Genomic DNA, 16,131 nt, shown 5'->3' with positions numbered 1-16,131 from the left:
GTCCTGAAAGTCACTGGAAAGTGTTGGCCAACGGCTCTCACTCTTGCACCTGTGTCAGAGTCACCTGAAGGATCATCCAATTTAGTGCAGGAGTGGATACCAGTATTCCCACACTAGTCAGCTCCTCCCACGCTGGTCCCCACTTTGAGCTCCTTTATCCTGACACCTGCCTCCTGGCTCTGTCTCAGATCTACCGAGCTCTCGTCCCCCTTCTGTAAGACGGCCCCCTGAGAAGCTGCGTGTCTGACTCACGGCTTTCAGTTCTCTTCTCAAATGCCACTTCTGCCGAGCAGCCTTGTGGAACGAAGAGCTTCTCCTCCTAGGGTCTGGAAACCCGAAGATAGCTTACATTGTCCTAACGCTCTGCCAATAGAAACAGAGAGTTCTAGAGTACTGGTGAAAACAAACTGTTTCAAGTCACTGCAGAGTGACAAAAAACAGGAACTGGATGTCGGGTCAGCCCTAGAGAAGGGAGGCACGTGGGACACAGGTGCGATCCCCCGACTTTCTCCTGAAGGCCCTCCCTCGTCCTCGAGATGCGGAGGGGTGTTGCTCAAGCAGAAGGAGACTGGCTCAGCAGGCTGGGGACTTGGAGTCAGAGATGTAGGCTACAGAGCAGTGGAGGTGAACGGGGAAATCCTGAAAACAAGAAGACACATGGGGAAGAACCCAAAGCTCGTCACACCAGCCTACCTTGGCTGGCTGCTGGGGGCTGCTGGCAGGCTGACACAGCTGAGTGGAGATGCCAGCATTCCCCGGTGCCCGGAGGCTCCTTGAGTTCAAGGGTGGTCATTTCGGTGGATCTGATAGACATGTCAGGCTTTCTGTTGAAACCCCAGGAGACCCAACCCTGGGATGGGTATCCCAGGACTGAAGCCATCCCTTAGGATCAGGGACAGAAAGGGCCACCCTAGTAAGCCTTGGGCCCGGAGCTACCAGCACAAAGCTCAGCTCTCTTCTGAGAACGAGCCCTGAGCCCTGAGTCTCTGCAGCATTGTGTCTACAATGTCTTGCATAGAATCAAAGTTTACTAGACACGCAAAAGAAGGAAAATGTGACCCATGATCAAGAGGGCAAAAGTCGACGGAAACAAATGAATGGTGTCTCAGATGTTGGAACTTACAGACACAGGCTGCAAAATACGTACATTAATGTCGTATAATATCCGAGAAAAGATGGGTGCCATGGCTGAGGAGGTGAGGGATTTCAAAAGAGACAAGGAAACTTTAAGAAATGAACCCATAGTAAATATTAGAAATAAAAACTTGTAATCTCTGAAATTAAAAAAGAATTCATTGAACGGACAACACAACTCTGAAAATACCCAAACGGAAGCATGGGAGACAAGGTGTTTGTAAAAAGTGAATAAAACCTTAATCACCGGGAAGGTACCCACCTGACCTGCGAGAGCCGTTTCGTTGTTGCCGGACGTGGTGGGGAGGGGGGACGGGGCGGAAGGATGTATGACGAAAGGTGACCCCAGACGGCTACATTCAAGCAATAACATGAGTCTCCAGATGGGGAAAAAGAAGGAAAATCCCCCTCCCCTGCCGAAGGACGGCTGGAGACGGCAGGGGATGAGGGCGGGAGAGGCTGGCAGCAGGGATGGGGTGGGGTCCAGGGCAGCCCGGGGCTGGGGGACCGGGGAAATCCTGAAAACAAGAAGACACATGGGGAAGAACCCAAAGCTCGTCACACCAGAGGGCTTCTCCTGGCGAAGGAGGGCCGAGGGCAGAGGGCAGCGGAAGCATGTCCGGAGGCGCCGAGAGGCAGAAATCCTTCACGTAGACTCTAACGAAGCTGGGATCATAAGTGACGCTGAACTAAGGATACCTCCGGAGCATCGGAAGCAGAGGAGACGTGTCGCCCACAGACCCACGTTCCCCGAGGCGAGGACGAAGTTCTTCAGGATTCCAAGTGGACACGCAGATCCCGAAGACGAGAGAGAGCAGCCGAGAAGGGAAATGTGTGTGTGAAACACTCCCCCGCCTTTTGAAGAGGCTGTTGAACGACGATTGGATTTTCAAGATGCAAATCAGAAAAATGCTTTTCAGGGGCTCACGGCACGGAGCTGCAAACCCATAACAGCTGTAAGGCAAGGACTGTGGGACGTTAGCGTGTGAATTGTGACCCGGCGCGCGGGTCACCGAGGGGGACGGTGATGATGGAGAGGCCTTGAGCAAGTCCCCGCCCGGCCACCGACTGTCACACAAAGAGGCAGAGCGCAGGCGTCAGGCAGAGGGAGCGTGAAGCGCGGAGAAACCAGGTCGACCCAGCGAAGACGAGGCAGGACAAGAGCGCGCCGGTGCAGCCGCCCGAGCACGGCCGCGTTGCCCTGGATGTTAGCTGGGCAGGCGGGTCGCCTGGGAAACCAGGATCCCGGATGCGCCGCTTCCAAGAAGTGCATCTCCTGGGACGCAAGTCCGTGAATGAGGGCGGAAGCGTCACGACGCAAACAGAGACCTTGAAAACGCACCCACTGGGGAGGGTCAGTCCTTTGTCTGGGCGCTCAGCAACACCTCCTCCCCCGCCCCCACCGCCGGCACACAAGCCTCCGGAGGGGAGGCCAGACTGGCCAATTCCTGTGGCAGGGGGCTGCCCATGAGGGCGAGCGGATAGGGCCCTGGGCACACAGACTTCCAAGCCTCTTACCACGGGACGGAGACCTGGCTGAGCCGGATTGCAGGGGCGGGAGACTGGGCAGAGGGAGCAGGACAGAGGGAGGCAGGGGGCAGGGGTGCGAGCATCCCACGGACTCTGGGAGTCAGGTTCTAATCCTGGCGCTCGGGTAACAAGCTGTGTGACCCCCGGACGGGCTCCTTCCTTCCTGGGCCTTGGTTCCCGCATCGATGACCAGATGCCCTTCAAGGTGCAGCAGAGCACATGGGCCTGACCCTTGCCTGTGGACTCGCGTCCCCTCTGTGCTGTCTCCCGGGGGTCCTGCTTGGCTTCTTGCCCAGAGACCACGGCTCCTCCCGCTACGGTCTTGACCATGTGTGAATCCAAGTGAGGTCGCTCCGAGTGCTAGTCGTGACTTCCAGAGTCCAGGGACCCTCCGGGAGCAAGAGGCACATTTCGGGCTCTCTCAGAGGCCCCACGAGTCATCCTTGTCCCTTCGCTCACGTAGGGAATTTCGGCCGAAAACATCATCAGTGCATCGGCGAAGTGAACGTCGCCCAGTAATCATGCCAGCCTTTGCTTGTCTGTCCTTAACGGAAGCCGCGGGCATCAGCTGACCTTGAGAAAACTCATCAGGCAACCAGGCGGACAGGCGGACGTGAGGAACCCGGGGCTCGGTTCCCCTTCCACAGCCGAAACACAGCACTCTTTCCGCACGAGGTCACCGGCCGGGTCTGCGACCCCGGCTCCCATTTTCACCTGGACTGTCCAGTAGTTCCTCTAACAGGCCAGATTCTCGTCCCTGTTGCCAATGCTCAGAACACCAGACCGTCAATGCTTTATGCTCCAGTATCTGGACCGTGTGTTTTGGTCCCTTGATCTGTCCTCATGCTGTGGGAGGGCCGTCCCCCATGGCAGAGCCGGGCCACGCGGGCAGGACACCGTGACTTCCAGCTGTGGCTCCGGGAGCCTTGCTGTCTGCGTCTGTCCCGCCCCAGACTTTGAGGGCAGACCCTCGAGGGAGGCCCGGTTGCGCGGGTGCCCAGGAGCACGCCTCTCGCCGCCGCTGGGGTGTGGCCTCTCCCCACTTTGGACCAGCCCAGGTTGAGGGTAAAGCCACATGCCCTCCCAAGATAGGCCCCGTGGGCCTGTGGCTTATTTGCAGATTGTGAGCACTTGATAAAGAGGACATGTGGGGAGAGGCTTGTCCTGACCCGCCTCCTACTCCTAAAGATATGCCCCCGCTGGGGGGCCGGGATGCCACCCCGTGGGCATGTGGTCAGCCGGCCACGAGGCCAGGAGTGACCCCACATGCAGACAACCGGTCACAGACTGCCAGACCTTTGGAGGTTCCTCTGGAGCTGGGTCACCTCTCCTGAAGCAGGTCCTCTGCCCAAGGGGCCACCCCTTCCTGCCCAGGACGCTGGCACCTGGGCCAGACTCCAAGCCGCCGGGGCAGCGGAGACACCCGGTTCCCCTCCTGTCTCTGAACCCGCAAGAGGCCGCGGGGCCCTCCCAGGTGCGGGGAGTTCTTAGGACCACGCTGCTCGTGGGCACTGAGATGCCCTCCAAGGGCCGCCGGACCTTCACAGGCTGTGGTTTCACTTGGGGTCACTGTTCTAAGGTCACGCCTGGACAGGGGCCGCTGGTGGGTGGGGTGGGGACGCAGCCCGACTGCTAACTGCCCTGCTGGGATGCGCCTGCCTGGGGCCGCAGTCCCACGGCCCAGGGCAACGACGTGTGACCTTCCGCCGCCCCCTGTCCCCGCCCGCTCCCCCCCAGCCTGCAGCCCCCCTGGCGTGGCCCACAGCCTGTCCTCCGTCCATGTCACTGGCCTGGCCTCCTCCGCCCCTTCCCAGGGTAGTTGGTCGGAGGCCAACGTGGCACCCGGGCCAGGGGCTCTCCAGCGGCAGCTGCTCTGCCCTTCCCTTCCTCCCCTTGGACCCACTGGAGCCTTGACCCCGCTGCCCGCCAGCGAAAGGCTCTCCAAAGCCTGGCATCCTGGGGAGGCCCCGACGCTCGTCCCACAGAACGGGGGATGAGGCCCGGCGTCCTGGGCGTTCCTCCGGGAGGCACACGGGCCGGCCGGCCCTGCCCCACACAGTCCTGGGGGCCTTCTCCTGGGGAGAGTGTCCCTGCCGAGGGGAAGTGAGGCCATCACGCAGGATGCTTATCAAGAAGGGTGTGGGGCTGGGTCGCCTCCGGCCTCGGGAGGAAGTGGCCACCGTGAGAAATAAAGCCAGAGGTTAAGGCGGCGGCCACTGCCTCACAGAGCCAGGAGCTCCCGCGGCCGCACAGACCAGAGCCATGGAGCCGAGCGGAGCTGCTGTTGTGACCCTCGTCGCGCTCTTGAGCACCGGGGCCTGGGCCGCCGCCGACACCTGTCCGGGTGAGTCAGACGCCAGGGGAGCCGCACGGGCCAGGACCAGGTCGACCGCGGGCGGCCTCCACTTGCATACCCGGCCCCAGCTCGGCCCGGCCCGCCACCATCATCCCTTCATTATTCCTCGTGAAGGCGCGTTTGAAGTGTCCTTTGCCAGAAAAGGAGGCCGGTGGGCGAAGGAGGAGGCGCAGCCCCACCCGGAGCTGGTCGGCGCCCCGGGTCCGCGCCGGCGGCAGGGAAGCTGGTCGGCGCCCCGGGTCCGCGCCGGCGGCAGGGAAGCCTGCACGGGCGTCCTTCTCCTCTGGGCCTCAGCATCCACGCGCCGGGGGGGCGTCAGCAGGGTTCGAGAGCCGGAGAGGATCCTCTGGTCCCCCCGCGTGTGGTGTGTGGAGGCAGAGGGCCGGACGGCCCCGGGTCAGACTGTGCTGTTGGCACCGGCGCTGGGAGACCTCACAGCCAAAGCTCTGTGGCTCTCAGGTTCTGGGGACAGGGGAGTCGCACCATGTCTCTGAGGGGCAGGACAGGGCAGGCTTTCCCTAGCCGGAGGCTCTGACAAGCCGATCCAGCTGCGCTGGGCGGTGGGAGGTTCCGGACCCGGTGGGATGGCGCAGGTGCACGTGCAGGTGACCACGGGCCACTCTGCTCCGTGCTCGTTGGGTCGGGCAGGCCGGGGACACAACCTACACTGAGTGTCCCAGAGAGGTCGGATGCGTGCGGCCGGAAACACACAGGGGACCCTTAAGGCATATCAGGGGACAGTTAATTTTTTCCCGTAAACATGTCTTGTTTCCTAATGTGCCTAAAATAGCCAAGTATTCTATTTTAATGAGAAAAAAATTAAGCAAAAACAAACATGAAGTCTACATTGACCTGAGCAGTGAGGTGAGGACCCAGGAGACCCCAGTGGGGGCAGCTGCCGTGTCCTCCGCAGGAGCCTGTGGTGTCCGTGCCCCCCCATGGCACCCGCAGGCCTGGTGGAGGCCTCTCTGAGCTTCGTCACCCACACGATTCAACTCCATCAAGTAAATGAACCTCTACTCCCAGCTCTATGGCCCGGCTCTGCGTCCTGGGAGCCGACACGGCCCTCTCCAGGGCACCCCCAGGGACCCCTTCTGCCTCAGACTTCTGTGAGCGCAGGCCTGAGGTCGGGGTGAATTTCCCACGGTGACCCCAATTCCCCAAGTTCCTTCTCATACTCATTGTTCGCGTCCCCCGAGAGTCCCCCATGGGCGGGAAGCTCTTTCAAAACGCCATGGAATCTGAACAGGGGCACCATCTGATGCTCGCTCCCCCACAGTCCTCGTCCGGTGCTCCCGAGGCCCAGAGGACAGAAGCCCAGAGGGGTTGAGTGACTTGTCCGGGGACACACAGCACCGAGGAGCCGGGTTGCCTCGGCAGGGAGGACTCGCAGGCCCTCTCCTCCGGCCAGACCCGCACACACAGCAGGGCAGAGGGGGACAGAGCAAGTCTACCCCAGACGCGAGAAACCCGCCTCCAGGCTGACCCTGCGGGGTTCCCCGGCGGTCTGCCCGGGCCCGAGGTCAGCACACGGGCAGGAGTCTCGGAGCGGGCGGCCAGTGTGCGAGACCTGCTGGGCCACCAGGCGCAGGGGAAGGCACTGACCGTCACTCCGTGTTTCCCTGCAGAGGTGAAGGTGGTGGGGCTGGAGGGCTCCGACAAGCTCAGCATCCTCCGGGGCTGCCCGGGGCTGCCCGGGGCCGCAGGGCCCAAAGGAGACGCAGGCGTCAATGGAGCGAGAGGTACGGGCCCCGGGCCGGGGCGGGGTGACCAAGCACCCGCTCGTCTCCAGCGAGACCCGGGGCTGCGCTAGGCACTCGGCTCCCTAGTGGCTGTGGCTGCTCCGTCCACCCCGGGGGCAGCGGTTCTGTGGACAAGTGGCGCCGGGCGGGCCTTAGGACTCGGGACAGAGAGCTCACGTGGGACTGTGGCGGCTGCACCTTTGCCCATGAGGCCCGTGTCCTGGAATTTGCAGGCGCACCCGGGTCCCCTGGAGTCCCCGGCAAGGCAGGACCACCGGGACCCAAAGGTAACAACGGGATGAAGGGCCACGGCCCCGCGCGGGACCCCGGGGTCCGTCCACGGAGAAAGGAGAGAGGAGCACAGACAGAGGGACAGGGAGACGGGGACATGGGAGGAGGACAGAGAGAGACAGGGGAGGGACACGGAGGCAGACAGAGGGACAGCGGGGCTCGGGTCGAATTTCTGAGGAGCCTCAGGTGAGCGCGTGACCAGAGTCCTGACCCAGGGAAGGGGGGCCGCACGGACCTCTCCTTCCCGGGGCCCAGACCCCAGGCCTCGGGGATCCTCCGCTGTTCGGAGACCCTGGCGTTGGAACCCTTGGCAAGCCAGCAGAGCAATGAGGGTGCCCTGCCCAGAGCAGGAGGCCTGGGGCTCGGCCCCCACGGACCCCTGAGGGCTGAGCAGATGGGGGTGTCTGAGCGCTCAGGCGGCCTCTCCCTGACCACAGCCCCCGTGTCGGGGGTCCCTTCCTCCTGTCTCTGCTCCAGGGGACCGAGGGGACACAGGAGTGTGCGGGGAGAAAGGTGAGTCGGGCTCCCAGTCCTGGGGCTTCGTCCACATGGGGGTCCCCGAGGCCGCAGTCAGCCTGGCAGCATCTGCTGGGGGAGGGTCTCAGACCCGAGTCCCTCTTCCTTCAGGGACATGCCTGGGAGGCGCGCAGGTCTGGGTCAGGGCTGGGCTCCCTGGGCGGTCGGTGAGGGTACAGAGCCCGGTGTCTGTGCACGGGGACCCAAGGGATGACAAGACCGCGTCCCTGCTGATGTGGACACTGGCCTTCCGTTGCCCGTTCATTCGCGTTTCTTTATCAGACAGATTGTAAGAGGCAGAAAAGGCAACTCACAAACTCGAAACCCAGTCCCGTGCTCCACGCACAAGTAAAGAGGGGATGGCCGGCACGGGGTGCATGGTGGGACCCCGAGTGACGGTGCCGCCCCACGGGCCCAGCCCAGGATGGACACAGGAACCCCGCAGACCGGATCCCGGGACGGGCATTCCCAGAGCCCATCCGTGGGACTGGACAATCTGCCCTGGACAGAGCCTGACCCTATGTCCACGCTGTGTGCCGGCCAGGGAGCACCTGTGGCTGAAGGGGACGGGGGCGCCCATTGCTAGCCCGTGATGTGTGTGTCCTGTCCCCACGAACAGGAGAGCCTGGGCCTCAGTCCTGTGACACAGGTGACTGACCACGCCACCGACCTCCCCCCGCTTCCCGCTCGCCACAGGCCAGCCCCACGCTCAGCCGGGCTCCAGAATCCAAGGACCACCCACTCTTAGACTCATTTCCCTCCCGCGGCTACTCAGCAATGGGCAGCCGGCACCTGGCCATGTTCTCGGGAAGGCCTGATGTCCCCTGAAGACCAGGGGTCCGAGGACTCAGGTGGGGCGGCCCTGGGAGGGATGGCCAGGTATATTGGGCTTGGCCGTCACGGCTGGGGACCCGGGCCTTGGAGTCTGTTCAAGCCCAGGGACACCTCCCTCCCACCCAATCCATCCAGACACCGCCACTCCCCACCGCACCCCGCCCAGGGCGCCCTGCCTGACATCAGCTTCCGGGTCTGTCCCCAGCACCTCGGACCTGCAAGGACCTGCTCACGAGAGGGCACTCTCTGACCGGCTGGTACACCGTCTACCTGCCCGGGTGCCGGCCGCTGAGCGTGCTGTGCGACATGGACACGGACGGCGGGGGATGGACCGTGAGTGTCGACGGCCAGGGGACCGCCCAGTGGTGCGTGGGGACAGCGGCTCTGCCTGGGGATCCCACAGAGCAGCTCGTCCGCTCGCAGGGAGGACACTATCGTGTGACCGTTGTCAAAAGCTCCGGATGCCCCCGTGAGGCTGTCCCGTCCCCCTGGCCCAGGCTGGGGCGAACCCCACACCTTGGTGGGGCATAAATGCTGCGGGAGGGACTGCAACGTTGGCGCGAGGCCCACAGGGAGCCCAAACCTCCAGCTGTGCGGCCTTGGGCTTGTCGCCACCCTCTCTCGTCCTCCTGCTTCCCCCTCCCTCGGCCGTGGGCTCTGCCCACCCCTGGGGTCGGACATGAGGCCGCACAGCCATGCCAGGGGCTGGGCCGGGATGACCCCTGAGCCCCAAGGCCTCCCCCCCATAGAGTGGGCCCCTGAGCCGCGGACCCCTGAGCCGCAGACCCCCGCAGGCCCGGCCCGAGCCCTCCCGCCGTCCGCAGGTGTTCCAGCGAAGGAGCGACGGCTCCGTGGATTTCTATCGCGACTGGGCCACGTACAAGCGGGGCTTCGGCAGTCAGCTAGGGGAGTTCTGGCTGGGGAACGACAACATCCGCGCCCTGACCGCCCAGGGTAGGTCCCCGACCTGCTCCGGCCCCCGCCCCGAGCCGAGGACGCCGCCTCCTCCGCCCGCGGGCTGGCTCTGTTCCGGGCCCCCCTGTGCGTGGGAGCCGGGCCTTCAGCTCACACACCCGGTGGGAGCACGTTAGGACCGAGGTGAGGGACTCCGGCAAGCGTGGGGCCACCACCCTCTTGGACCCGAGACAGGAGGGACCAGAGGCCTCGGGGGTGGGCTCCGCGTCCAGCCATGACCCCACCTTTCCCGACACACCGGCCCCAGGGAGCGCACAGCCTTCCCACCGCAGGAACGCGCGCGGGTCCCGCACGGGGCTGGGAGTGATGTCCCAACCCGCGGGGAGAAGGCGCACCGTTGACGGGTGTAGTGTCGTGCTCCGGCGCGGGAGCATGAGGGGGCATGTCGGGGCAGAAGAATCCTTGGCAAGGGGTTTCCTCGGCCCGTCCTACATCCACGAACGTCGTCCGTGACTGTGCCAACCCTGGGTGCCGGGTCCACACAGCCCCTCCACCCGCCCCTAAATCCCCACCTGCCAGCCCTGGTCGAGGGTCCCTCTGCTGGCACCTCACAGCCTTTCTGCTCCAGGAACCAGCGAGCTCCGGGTAGACCTCGTGGACTTCGAGGGCAACCGCCAGTTTGCCAAGTACAGCTCGTTCCGGATGGCGGGCGAGGCCGAGAAGTACAGGCTTCTCCTGGGCGCCTTCGCCGGGGGCAGCGCGGGTGAGTGTCCGGCCTGGGCCGGGGGCCTGGGCTGCAGCACAGAGGGACCTGCTTCCTGTCCCGCCTCTGCCTCTTCCTCGGGGTGAGTGGAGGCGGCCGCCAGACGGGGCTCTCCCTGCGTACGTGAAGAAATGTGACCCACACCTCATGGTCCCTCCAGGCAATGGGACCCATTTAGTAGAAAGTGCAGGAACAGGGGCTCTTCTTCTTACTGCCACTGTTGGCACAAACAGGGACAGGGTGATAACGGAGCCCATCTCTGTGGATCCTGGGTTCTTGCTTCACGGTGCCTGGTGCTCTCAGCTGAGCAACCTAGAAGCCCAGGGCTGGGAGTAGCCTCCGTCCAAGACAGGGTGCCAGCCAGCTGGGAGGGACAGAAGGGATTCCAGAAGATCAAGGTCACTGTACCAGAGAGCAAGTGTTCACAGGCATCCTCAGGAGTTGTGCAGTGCACGACCTGAACTCCTGGTCATTGCAGTTCTGCCTCGAACTAGGATCCAAATAAAACGGCCCACTCTCCCTCCACACAGGTGATTCCCTGACATACCACAACAACCACCCCTTCTCCACCAAGGACCAGGACAATGACTCAAGTCCAGAAAACTGTGCTGAGCGCTACCAGGGGGCCTGGTGGTACGATAAATGTCACCTGGCGAATCTCAATGGTCTCTACCTCCCGGGCTCCCATGAGACCTTTGCAAATGGCATTAACTGGAAGTCGGGGAAAGGCTACAACTACAGCTACAAGGTGTCAGAGATGATGGTGAGGCCCGTGTAGCACGGGGCCGTCCACGCACACCGTGGACACAGGGAGGGCGGTCTGGACCCTCTCGGGGCAGGGAGCTCTGGCTTGGGGTCCTCAGCCTGGTCCCTCCAGGGACCCCGTCTGCTTTGTGCCTTTCACCCACACGAACGCCCCTTCTCCCTTCCAAGCCGGTGAGAACAGGGAACCCTGATCTCGGCAGTCACACGTTTTCTCAATAAAGACATTTGCTTCCTCGCTTGGCACACGTGGGCGTCACCTGCCTTTCCCTGACCACGGGTCATGCTGCCTCTGTTCTTTGGTTCGCGCCCCACCGTGGACGCTGAGGGAGTTTCTGGGACCCTCGGGTCAGGAATTGGAGCACAGGACCCGTGGCCGTGCCCTTTGCCTCCGTGTGCGGGTGGCCACGGTCTATGGTCCCCAGGCCCAGCCCCGGCCCCAGCTCCCCTACTCAGTGTCCCCACCCTTCCCAGGCTCCCGTGGGAGGCACTCGGGACAGTCTCAGACATCGACCATGGCTGACCATAGGCCTGCGGGTCCCTGGGCAGGAACAAGACTGAGGGGGCATAAGGCAGCACGTGTGGCTGCTCTGAGCAGCCCGGGGGAGGGGCGCGCGGTCTGAGGGTCCAGTGTCAGGCGTCCCCACACCTGGCCAGCAGGCACCGGGGCACGGACAGGCCCCCGCCTCTAAGCTGGCAGGCCATCGGAGAGACGAAAGGGGCATTAGCCGGGAGTCTGTGTGTGCCGAGCAACCCCCGCCACCCGTGTGCCCTCAGGGTACCCCATCCTCAGCCCGGTCAGCGGGTCCCCACAATGGCTGGCAATGGCCCGGTGTGCCGTTCACGTCCTCCTAGACCCCCGGTGACCGGGCCGACTTTGTGGTCTACTTGTAGAGAATCTGGGAGGGCTCAAGGGGTCCCACCTTCCTTACCCCCCAGGGTCTCTCCTGGGTGCTTCGCTGGTCTACGAGCCACACAGAGCTTCTAGCAGACGGTGTGTGTGGCGTGTCTAGATCCTTCTGGAACACGTGCGTGGTTTTCTCTCCGTTCCTGGAGGGAGCTGTGTCCCGAGGATCTGGAACCACTGCTCTGGCCTCGAGCTCCCGGACCCGCCTCTGTTCTGGGGGGAGCCCATGCGCGACCCCATCCTCGGCCCCAAACCAGGGGAGGAAGGTCCACGGCCCAACCCAGCGCTGGGCAGTGCGGACTGTGTCCCCCTGCGCACGGCAGCACTAGGAGCTTATGGTCTCACATGCCCTGACCTTGGAGCTTTGGAAATGGGGTCCCCCTAGGAATGACCTTCCTTCAGGAAGCCAGCATCTCAAAGAAACAATTAAACCTGGAGAAAACACTTCACCTCTCCAGGGCCGTTTCATTATGGCGCAAGGCATGTCCCTGCCCTGGCCAGCCGTCCACCCCCGCTCGGAAGCCCACACTGGCCTCCCAGTGCTGTCTGCGACCGCTGGGCTTTGGGACTCCCAAGGTCAGGGTCCCAGAGCGGAGCTGCCTCCATCCAGAAGAAGCAACTGTTTGTTTCACTGGGGCTGTGCCTGGCTCCGCATCTGCCTGGGCTCTGCGGGCGGTGTGACCTCGGCCATCGCTTGACCTCTCTGCGTTCTTCTCCTGGGACTGGGGGAATGCGATGGCTTTGCGGACTCTGGAGTAAGGACAGTGGGTGCGAAGCTTGGGGTCCGTGATAGACGCAGTGTCAGTGACCGTGGTGGGGGCTCTGGGCATCGCCCGCCTCCTCCGAGCCCCCTTCCCAGCTCCTCGGAGCCTCCTAGCCCGGCCTGGCCGCCGCACCTGGCTCCGGACTCCGCTTCCCTTCTGCCGTCACAACCTGGGGGGAGGAGCCCCTTGGCTTCTCAGTCGCTGTTGTAAGCCGGGCAGCCCCTGCCCACCCACCCGGGGCTTCCCTGTGCCCCGCCCTTGCCACTGAGGGCGTCGGGGGGTCTGCCGTGGGCGGTCCGAGATCAGAGGCCGCTGCCACACATGTCTGCATCCGGGCTGCCCACACGTGCCTGGTGGGCTCTGAGGTGCCGAGCAGAAGCCAGGCTGTTCGGTGCCTCAGAATCTACCAGAGAAAAAGTCTTCTTCCTCTCTACTTCTCTCCTGGCCTGAGGAACATCCCCCCTTCCTGAATAAAGCTGACCTCTGGGGGCTGTGATGGGCCCCAAACCAGTTGTGGGGTCTTGCCCCAGCCTGCCAAGCCTGCTTGCTCTGAACCCCCTTCCCCTTTGTCTAGGTTCACAAGTTCTTCTAAGACTTCCAAACCTTAGAGCATTTTATAAGAGAAGGACTTGGATGGGGTCATCTGGTGCATTTTAGGCTCAGGCGGGTCAGGGGGAATCAGGACACTGCTCATCAGAAGGAGATGATGTTTTAGGCTGTATTAATGAAGGCACAATGTCTAGAATTGAGGAGGAGACACCATACTCTCGTCTGCACTGGTCAGGTCACACCTGTGCCTTAAGTCCTGCGTGTCACCCTTTAAAGGAACCAGGGAGGGTGAGTGGTCTGGGTCTGGTCCTGTCCATGTCTTGCCTCCTGGAACAGGAAGGCAGCTCCGTGGCTCCAAGGGAAGACGTGAGAACCAGAACCCCAGTTGTGCATGTGTAGCATCTGCTGCTGAAGAGGCCTCCTGAGGGAAAGGCCCACCTGTGGAGAAACATAGCTGTTCACACGCAGGACCCCGGAAGCAGGGCCCGGGAAGTTGAGGTCTTGCAGAACTGGAAAATTTCTAGACCCCGGGCATTTCTAGACCCCAAACAGTGAGAGATGGGATCTTGTTAAAGCCCCCGAGGAAAAGACCAGGGGCCCGTGTTAGGCACAAGTGGCCCTGCCTTGCTCATCACGGTCTTTGTGCTCAAGCCTGGAAGCCCCAAGCAGGCATCTCCACGACGACCGAGGCACAGACGTGTGCACATCCGTTAGAAGCAAACGCAGCATGAGAAGCATGTCAGGAGGCGCGTGTGGAGAAGGTGGACAGCGGGAGGGGCTGGTCCCCACCTTGCAGCCACGCTCACCCACCCCGGGGACGTCGGACCATGGCCTGGGCGGGAAACACGCCTGTCTTGTCTTACAGCCGCGAGATGGGAAGGTTAAGCAGCTGGCGGTCGCTCTGCTTGACCTAGAGGGGCCAACGTGTGGACGGACAGACGTGGGAAGGGCAGGCGTGGTGTATGCGGTCGGGTCCTGAAACCCGCCCGAGCGTGAGCGACACAGGCCCCTTCCTGTTTCCCAAGCCGCCCTCGAGCTCCTCTGCGGGGTTGTCATTGTCCCCGGGACTGATGAGCCACATGGGGAGGGGGCGGCCAATTAGCTGCTTCCCGGAGCCTCGCAGAAGCCTGAAAGCCCCACCCGCCCACTGGAGACGTGGCAGAAGTCCCAGTCAGGAAGCCCAGAGAACCAGCAGCCATCTGGAAAAGTCCATCTGTCCCCAAGCAGCAAATACGAGCCCCCCATCACGAGAGGGGCCTGTTCCATTTAGACTGGGGCTGCACGGTCAACCATACAGTCCTGGGGTCAGAAAACAGATGCGACCTCTTTGGTTCCTGCTTTCACGCAGGAGGAAGACCGGTGGCTGCCCGGGCCCTGACCGCCCCCGCGGACAGCCCGTGCGGCGTCACGGGGCAGTGGTCGGTGGCATCGGAGCTCCTCAGCTTGTGGAACTGCCCCTGCCTCGCTGCAGAGTTCTGCTCTGAAGGGGCCCAGTGGAGAGCAGCGCAGGAAGTTCACAGTCCTTGATCCAGGACCCCCAGAAGGCACCGGCTCGGGGCCGGGATGTCAGAGTCCAGGGCAGAGGGCACATCCCAGCTAAACAACACCCCCAGAACCATGCCGGACAGGCTGGGGAGGCCCCTGAGGCAGCGGCCTGCGCCCCTGAGTGAAGGGGTCTCACGTCTGAGGAGTTCAGGCCTGGTGGTCGGCCGGGCGGTGCAGCGGCGTCTGCAGGCGGCCGGCCCGGCTCTGCTGCTCCTGGCTCCGGGCCGCGTGAGTGCGATGGCAGAGACGCATTCCCGCTCAGGCCCGTGTTCCCGGTGCCTGCAGCTTCCTCCTGTGCACAAGCTTGGCTGTTGCGAGCCACGGGGAGTGGAGCCTCCGTTCACTTGCCCTCAATCACCCAACAGTACCCCGACCTGCCTGAAACCCGCGGGCGATGGGTTCTAGGCTGGCCTGCCCCTCAGAACCATCAGCGAGGGTCTTAAAAATACAGAGTCAGGGGCTCATTCCAGACCTACAAGACCGAGATCTCAGTGGGCAAGAGAGTCTGTGTCTGTGGATGGCTTCCTGCTGCCTCTATGACAAGCCACGTGGGAAAACCCATGCGCCACACCGGTGGGCGTCTCCGTGGACCCCCGTCCCTCTTGCGCCCATGAGTCCTCGGAGCACAAGGCCAGAGCAGGCCAAAGCAGAAGCAAATCAGAGCACTAAGCACGCGGAGTTGGGACCTGGTCAGCACACAGTGGCGTGACATGCGGTGCTGTGACCTCCCTGTTTCCCATATAGGGTCACTTCTACAGAGAACTCCACAAGCTTGGAACTGGCAAGCTCACCCCGGAACCTATTTCTGGAGAAAACTTCACAGATGAGGGACAGCTGTGGGATAGACGCGTTCCTTACAAAGTCACAGGTCTACCCAGTCCCCACCAGGAGGAGGGTGATGGTCCCCTCGAATGAATCCAGGGTGACCACTGAAACAAGTGACCGGGGGAGCCCCAGGGGGAGGGAAGCTACGGTCGGAGGACGTGCTCCCCGGAGTCCACGAATGGATGAGAAAACAGGGACCTTATGAACTCACAACAGGCGTGGGGCCAGGTTCAGAGATTCTCTTCAGAGTCAGAGGCGGGGACAGGGGGTGCAGGGGACGGGGGCACAGGAACCGTCGGGGCGGGGTGTTGCTGGGACAGAGCCCATCCTCCCGGGGGCCGCCGCCGGGCACAGCACAGGCAGGAGGCTGAGCCGCCGGGGGCCGCAGCAGCGCCGGAGAGGGCTCGCCCACAACACCGGACTGAAGCTGGGGCCGGGGACGATGACCCGAAAACAGACGGGAGGCGCCCAGAGCCCACTGCCCGCGCCTGCGAGGGAGACCTGAGAGCCGGGAGGCGGGGTGGAGGGAGTCCCAGCAAGCCTCACGCACCCCTCCCAGCACAGGCACAGGGGCAGAGAGAGGGGAAACCTTAGAAACCCCGAGGAAAAGGGTCGTGTGCCTTCAGAGGAGAAACCCTAACAACTGTGCAGAAACAAGGGCATCTCAGAGCACCCGGGCGGGGGCGGGGGTCCGTCGG

General features: G+C 63.1%; 1 protein-coding gene and 1 long non-coding RNA gene across 4 annotated transcripts; one reads left to right on the top strand and one right to left on the bottom strand.

Annotated features, from left to right (window-relative positions):
- Positions 1 to 4,477: 4,477 nt before the first annotated feature.
- Positions 4,478 to 11,089, top strand: FCN2 (ficolin 2). Of its 3 annotated transcripts, XM_082696262.1 has the most exons (9): positions 4,478 to 5,008; positions 6,649 to 6,762; positions 6,996 to 7,049; positions 7,531 to 7,566; positions 8,189 to 8,218; positions 8,609 to 8,736; positions 9,228 to 9,357; positions 9,947 to 10,081; positions 10,612 to 11,089. In XM_082696262.1, the coding sequence occupies exons 1-9, from the start codon at positions 4,927 to 4,929 to the stop codon at positions 10,857 to 10,859; spliced, it is 957 nt and encodes a 318-aa protein (XP_082552388.1). In that variant the 5' UTR covers positions 4,478 to 4,926; the 3' UTR covers positions 10,860 to 11,089. The 3 variants fall into 3 exon arrangements, with proteins under 3 accessions (XP_082552388.1, XP_082552389.1, XP_082552390.1); XM_082696263.1 differs by lacking the exon at positions 8,189 to 8,218 and having other exon boundaries at positions 4,858 to 5,008; XM_082696264.1 differs by lacking the exon at positions 7,531 to 7,566 and having other exon boundaries at positions 4,859 to 5,008.
- Positions 11,090 to 13,217: 2,128 nt separating this feature from the next.
- Positions 13,218 to 16,117, bottom strand: LOC309846776. The gene is made up of 2 exons (XR_014302134.1): positions 13,874 to 16,117; positions 13,218 to 13,501 (listed from the first exon to the last, which is right to left on the bottom strand). It is a non-coding gene; the product is annotated as an uncharacterized lncRNA (long non-coding RNA).
- Between the last annotated feature and the right edge of the window lie 14 nt (positions 16,118 to 16,131).

This window comes from Mustela nivalis, assembly GCF_964662115.1.
Source record: "Mustela nivalis genome assembly, chromosome: 13".
In the NCBI taxonomy this organism is placed as follows: Eukaryota; Metazoa; Chordata; class Mammalia; order Carnivora; family Mustelidae; genus Mustela; species Mustela nivalis.
The sequence above is the reverse complement of the archived record's forward strand: the minus strand, read 5'-3'. Positions and strand labels throughout refer to the sequence as shown.